Source organism: Prosopis cineraria, unplaced genomic scaffold, assembly GCF_029017545.1.
Source record: "Prosopis cineraria cultivar Desert tree isolate PC_DT_omini unplaced genomic scaffold, ASM2901754v1 PC1, whole genome shotgun sequence".
In the NCBI taxonomy this organism is placed as follows: Eukaryota; Viridiplantae; Streptophyta; class Magnoliopsida; order Fabales; family Fabaceae; genus Prosopis; species Prosopis cineraria.
The window spans coordinates 56056985-56064054 of NW_026555332.1; the positions used below are offsets into that span (position 1 = coordinate 56056985).

General features: G+C 32.9%; 1 protein-coding gene across 1 annotated transcript; it reads left to right on the forward strand.

Moving 5' to 3' along the window:
- The first annotated feature begins 1399 nt into the window (after positions 1-1399).
- On the forward strand, positions 1400-3999 carry LOC129289472 (uncharacterized). Its single transcript, XM_054926244.1, has 7 exons — positions 1400-1618; positions 1709-1780; positions 2272-2339; positions 2813-2960; positions 3434-3514; positions 3605-3706; positions 3801-3999. The coding sequence occupies exons 1-7, from the start codon at positions 1484-1486 to the stop codon at positions 3882-3884; spliced, it is 690 nt and encodes a 229-aa protein (XP_054782219.1). The 5' UTR covers positions 1400-1483; the 3' UTR covers positions 3885-3999.
- The last annotated feature ends 3071 nt before the right edge of the window (positions 4000-7070 follow it).

The following is a 7070-nucleotide window of genomic DNA, read 5'->3' on the forward strand; positions in this document are numbered from 1 at the left end:
CAAGCTTCGATCTGTACGTTCCGATCTGTAAACTCCGTCCAGCTGCCATGAAATCCTCTTTTCAAGGTTCGATCTGTACGCTGCCTTAAGCTCCGATCTATACGCTGCCAAGAAATTGCGGAGGAGGAAGAGACGTAGGTGAAGGAGGACAAATAAAATTCAGAGACGTAGCACATCGATGAAGAAGGAGATGGAGGAAGAGGAAAGATCAGAATCAGAGACGTTGTCGACTTCTTCCAGATCCGCCGCATTTGAACCTGAAACTAAAGCTGCGCTGCCATGGTGATTGCCGCATTCGACTGCTTCCAGACCTCACAAGCTAGGTTTTTTTTTTGAATGTAAGGGGTATTTTAGTCTATTCATAATTTATGTTTAATTGTAAAATAAAATAAAAAGTAAGTATTCCCTACATATATTACTTCATACCAAACATAATTTTAAAGTGTCATTTCCACTCTCACTCCTACTACCAATACCAACACCAGTCCCAATCCCAATCTCTTTAAATTAAAATCTATGTACCAAACAGGGCCTTAATGTGTCAGGCACTCCCCGGACGCTAAAACAAAGTTTCGTTATCCCAGGTCAAAGACACCCTCTACTTTCGCCAGTTTCAAAACAGTTAACATGCCACTGTAGCCAAACATGAAACGTTATATTGGATTAAATCATTAAATATATCTCTTTCTTTGAAAAATAAAAGAAAAAATGGTAATTAAAAGCCATAAGAACCTTAATGATGATTAAAGCCTTTAAATTATTAAAATTTTAATAATAAATCAAAATTCTTACTTAGAAGTATCTTTTATTAATTGATTTAAGATTCATAATAAATTTTAGTAAACTTTAAATTATCAATATAAAAATTTTCAACTATCTTTTATTGAGGAGATAGTAAAAAATCATAAGTAATGGATTTGTAATTTTCAATTAACTTTCATAAATTTTCAATTAATATTATAAATAATTTTAAATATATTTAATAAATTTTTTAAATAATTTATTTATATTTTAATAGTAAAAAATTTATAAATGATTGATTTGCTATTCACAACTGACATTTATAAATTTTTAACTAACCTTATAAATAAGGTCAAGTATAATTATTTAATTTCTTAATTGATTTATAGGCATGTTGACAAAAAAAAATTGACATATAAAGTATTCACATACAAATAATCTTAGAATTTTTAATAAATTTTTTAATTAATTATTTATATTTTTTAATTATAAATAAAGATTTTGGACTTCAATAATTTAATATAGGTGGTTTTCATTAATATTCTTGTGTGTTCCCAAATTGTCATTTTTCCATTAAAAACCTGTGAAACCCGTACAAGGGCAGTTTTGGAACTTCAACGTTCTTTCGGCTGTATAAAGTCCCGACTTCAGAGAGGGAGAGAGAAAACAGAGCAACAAACAGAATTTGAAAAGACGGACGAAGCTGTTCCGAGAAACAGAGAGAAGAAGGTGGGAGAAAAATATGGAAGAAGTGGTGTTATTGGTTGATGATTTGAAATTACTTTCCGGGATTCCCCGCTGCAGAATATGTCATGAAGAAGAATTTGAGAGCTCCGAAAGTCTTGAAGCTCCTTGTGCTTGTTCTGGCACCGTTAAGGTAAACCCAGACTTTTTTTCGTTCTTATGTACTCGTTTATTTTATTCTACTCTGGGAAAGTCTTTTCAACGGCTATGTGTTGTTGTGCAGTTTGCTCACAGAGATTGCATACAGAGATGGTGCAACGAGAAAGGAAACACCACTTGTGAAATATGTCTTCGGGTACGAATTTCAATAATCTAATCTCTTGTTTCAATTTGTTGTCCCTGATATTTTTTTATGTCTCTTTAGTAAATAAGGTTGATCAATTCGGCCGTCTTGATGATTTCTTCTTGTTACTGTTATGCAAATTGGGTCGGCTGTCTTTTCTGATTTTGTGTCATAACTGATCAAAACTAAATTCCTATCTTTTTCTCTGTTTTTTCAAAATATGAATTTTGAATTTCTGTGCTTCCTTAACGTTTTCCCTCTGCCTGGATTTGCTTCACATACAAGTCTCTCCGCTAACCCATAAGCGTGTTTATTCGTTTCTCCTTATCACAAACTTTCTGGTTCTTATTCGTTCGAACCTCTATTTTCTATCTAGCTTCTTAACTTAAGGGGGGAAAAGATTTTGATTGTGACGGCTTTAAAGAACATAGAATCGTTTGTAAGTTCAAGAACGAGTATATTTGGCGAGAGAAGGAAAACAAACTTATTTCTTGTTTTTGCAGCAATATGAGCCGGGATATACAATACCTCCAAAGAAATCTCAGGCAAATGATGCGGCTATGACGATCAGGTACCTTCTAAAACAGACTTAAATTTGAATATCATCCGCTTAAAAAATCCTGTTTTGGCACTTTGGATAATTTAAATTTATCGTTCCTATTTGGAGACAATATAGAAAAAAAATAGTGTTGGAGGCTAAAATGAATGTGTTGATCAGATCATATTAAATCTCAGGAAACACTTAAAAAGAAGTTAGACATTTTGATTGTTAATGACGTGGCCATGGGCCATGGCATGTGTGGAGTCATGGTTTCTGGTTCAAAGGCACGCAACTTAACCGCGTACAACTCAATCAAAGTTATCAAACTGAACTTTAGTGCCTTCCAACTAACGATTCAACGGACGTTTCAAATTCTAAAATGTGAACCCTTGACTAAGCCTACCGTTTGGCATGTTCCATTAATAAATTGTAGCTGCTTTTTACAATAAAAACGTTGTTAATTAATTAACAATACTAAAACTGGAGCAAATTCTTTATCACAGAGATAGCCTGCAAATTCCAAGGGACGAAGAACCGTTAAGCGCAAGATTAGAGGGCAGTGCTGAAGAAGTCACAACAGAGGAAGATTACTCCGAGTGCACGTCTACTGCTGATAGAAGTGCATCTTGCTGCCGATCACTGGCTTTATCTGTAAGTATCCTCTCTCTTCAACGCTAATCTTATTTATTATTGGCGAACCATGGCTAGTATCATTGGCATAAACGCGTTTTGCACCGACTTGGAAACGGAGCTGAGGACTCACCAAACAATACGTTATTTTTGCCAACTGGAAAATCCGTTACGCTCCCCATACATTGGTTTCAATTTGGAAATTGATATTTTCTGTTGTTTGACCCTGTGGATATTCCCATGTTATTCATTGAAAATGCTGCGCGCCTTAGCCTGTAGTTCATTTTTGGGCGTTAACTGTTGAAGCCCCAAACTTGCACTTGCTTTACAAGACTCTGTGATATACTTTGTGATTTCTTTCATCCTCCGTTTCTTGATGTATTCACCTTTTTTTTTTTTTGGGTGGGAATCACGTTAGTATGAGTCTTGCACTGAAATGAAATGACATCACATGCAGAGTTGTCTAATTCTTACAAGTTGACCGCCTTTTGCAGTTTACACTCATTTTGCTTGTGAGACATCTTTTCGTAGTGCTTACAAGTACAAAGGAAGATTACCCATTTTCACTTCTTACGGTAAGCACTGAAAGGTACCTCCCTTTTTAAATCGTTGCGATTATCAACACTAGAAACCTAATCTTTCTTCAATGGGTACTGTTTGCATAGGTCTTTATACTAAAAGCAAGCGGGATCATTCTACCCATGTACATAATTATGAGGGCGATAGGAGGCATCTATGGCAGTATTCAACGTCACTACCAGTACCAGGTTACTTAGTTTCTCCTCTCCTTAAGTTTAACTGACACTGATACTTCGATTGAGTTTGACGTGCAACCAGAATTGACGGTTCCTTGCATATCAGGATTCTGACGACGACACATCAATATCCGACAGTGAAGATGATGAGAGTGAAATGATGCACGATACGATCGTTCCACATCAATAAGTGGGTCATTCTCTTTCATTTGTGCTCCAGCATTGTGCTAATGCTCCTGTTGCTACATTCTTCCATTGTTTTGGGCATAATTTTAATAAATTCAACGTTGAAATTAATATTCAAATGCGTTGTCTTCTGGGTGTTCGTCCTGATCCTTCCTGTCATCCATCCCCTCGATAACGGGGAAGATTGGAGTATTGTAACTACTCGTGATAATGAATGGGGACGGGAAGGGGGAAGAAAGGAGAGAAATGAGGGACAGGTAAACAGAAATATGGAAAAGTAGAGAAGTGCGAGCAAAGACAAATCAAACTTATAATTTCATTTAATGATAAAGCCTATACAAACGATGAGGTGTTAGGGCTCTAACCCAAGTAATTAAAACAAATCAATGAAGTTTACCCTAATCTATAATTTATTAAAAGGTTACGTTTAAAATGAGGAATGAATCAAAGATAACAAAATATTCCTCAATGGTTTTCAAATGTTAAAGCTTCCTTCAAATATCCCTTGTTCTTTATTTCTTGGCAAAACCCGTGAATCTTAATCCCACTGGACGACTGAATTCTCCGATATAACCTAGCAATCTAGTTAGAAAATCTAACCATTTCACCCAAGGGTACCTATAGTTGGACTACCAACAAAACGAGCAGGGCTCGTCCATTCTTCCAGGATTAACATCAGCATGGAATATGGTTATAGAGTTTCAAAGCACTCATTGCTTGCAAGGAATGAATAACTACAATGATCACAACCAACAAATAACATTTGTGGAAGTTGGGCTTTGTTTAATGTCTTGTGCGAATGGTTTAATATTGCCGCAGGAGATTTACGCTGAAGTTCAGCTCAAAAAATATTGCAATTTTTCCTTATTGTGATTTAACTACCCGATTTTATCATATCTTTCAAGTTAAAAATAATCCTCTAACTTTATATAAATTTTTAATTTAATTTTTTAATGTTATAGAATATATTTTTAGTCATTTAATTATAATAACATTAGTTTCAGATGATTATTTTTTTTATAATTATTGTTATTTAAAAAAATTAAACTTGATAAGTTAATATTTTAAAATATTTTGTTAATTTTTTAAAAATTCAATGTAAAAATTTTTTGTGATAAAGATAATGGAGTTGGGGTTAAAGCATTTTATAAAATTAATAGATCAAAACAAAACTTTATATAAATTTAAAAAGATTAAAAGTATACTTTAATTTATATTTTATATTGACCTTCTTTCAAAAGTCCATTACATGGAAAGCAAGTGCGGAGCTAAGAATTTTAATTAGGTGGCAAGATGATATGATATGTATGATAATTTAAGGAAATAAATCTATAGTATATATTATTAACATAACGTAAATATTTTAATGTATACGTTTATATTCAATTTAACAAATACAACAACAACTCTTAGTTCATTAAGTAAATTCACTTTAACAAATACATAACAAAAATATGTATGTATTTTTATTTTTAAGTTTTTCTCATCACTTTTTTATAATATAAAAATCACCAATTATCATATCTATGATAAATTTTTCAGCAACTTTTTTAATATAAATTATCATTAACTTGATAAAAATTTAATTTTAATTTTGCACATTGAATGATTTAAATGTAATCTTAACATCTAATATTGTGTTCAATAATAAATTTATCAACATATTAATGATGCTTTAAATGATCAGCCACAGTAAGCAATGACTTTACATAACATACTGCTGCGCTATAATATGAGAAAAGTTTTCTGTCAGTTACTCTAACAAAAAAGAGGAAAACATTGGACCATGGGCTGCTTAATATGTTGCTTTGAGAATTATTACTATACCTTTCAAAGCTTCCTCATATAATACTTTTGATGATATTAGTCAATCTTAATTTTATTTCTTAAATACTAATTAAGTTAGTGTAAGAAAATAATTCTTCAAGATTCAGAAAAATGTAAATATATTCAAACTATATAGGCAGCTTAGTAATATTAATAATTTGAGAGGCTTAGTACATGAGAGAGAGTGCAACAACAAAAAATAATCGAAGCACATGGTCAGGCTCGGATCTCTGTCTTCCATGTATTACCCTACAAAACCGAAAAAGTGGCCTCCGTTAAGCAAACCGAGGCTAAATGTCCATTAAAGAATAACTAGATTCTAACTCTAGTGCAATGCACGGGACAATAAAAACATTGACAAACTTAAATTATAATTAGAACATAAATTGGGGTAAAAATAATACTAATGAAACTTTAATTTTCATTGTGAAAATAAAGGCTATTCTTTTCCTTTCAAATCTTCCTCTCATGCGGCTGGTGAATAATGAATTATCTTAGCAGTTGTTAAATTATCTCTTCATCACAGTGTTTATCATTGCGCAATTCTTTGACAGTGGTTGATGAAAAATAATTGACAACAAAGATGAAAAAGGATATGGAAGAATTCGGTAGAAACTAAAAAGAACATTAAATACTCTTCAATCAATCAATTTAAGCGATTAGATGTTATTGCAAAGTAAGTCCTAATCAACTTTAGTGTTTAAAAAATTAAAAAAAAAACAATGGCCTCCTAATTTTATGGTATGTGAAGATGTTAGTTTTGTATATGCTAAAAAGACAACCGACAAACAAACTTCTCAAAGCCAATTGATTTCTGATACGTGAAGTAGCTTGAAACGCACAGACATAACAAAATGAACTCTGATTGCAAAGGATTTTCGAGTAGTAAAGTAATGATTTGAATTTAAAGTTGACTTTTGGTTTAATGGATGAAACTATTCTCTCTTTATTCAAATGTAGGTAATGTTGGAATATTATGTATGAATTAGTATTAATTAACAAGCCCAATAAATTGGTCTTTATGATCTTGTGTGAACCGTGATAGGTGGACCACACAAGTGAGCCCAATGGGCAGAGGCCTAACCCACAACCCAGTAGCCGTCAGTTATTTCCTATCTCTTAACTGACTGAGTCAGAGATAATAGATAATATAATTATTTAATTATTTAATAAGGCGGTTACTGATTTGATCTATATAAGACGATTAGTCGGTAACCACAAACACACGACTCACTTCTTCTACTTCCATTATCTCTGAACTCTCTGAAAACTCTGGGGACCTGTGGGTTGTGTACCTGCCTATACTCGAGGTAATCGAGATCTCTCTAGCACTCATGGATTCTTCAGGTACGCATGAATTACT

Coding starts and splice junctions, on each gene's coding strand:
- LOC129289472 (XM_054926244.1), top strand. CDS start 1,484: ATGGAAGAAGTGGTGTTATTGGTTGATGATTTGAAATTACTTTCCGGG. Junction 2,340..2,812: donor GATGCGGCTATGACGATCAG/GTACCTTCTAAA, acceptor TCTTTATCACAG/AGATAGCCTGCAAATTCCAA. Junction 2,961..3,433: donor GCCGATCACTGGCTTTATCT/GTAAGTATCCTC, acceptor CGCCTTTTGCAG/TTTACACTCATTTTGCTTGT.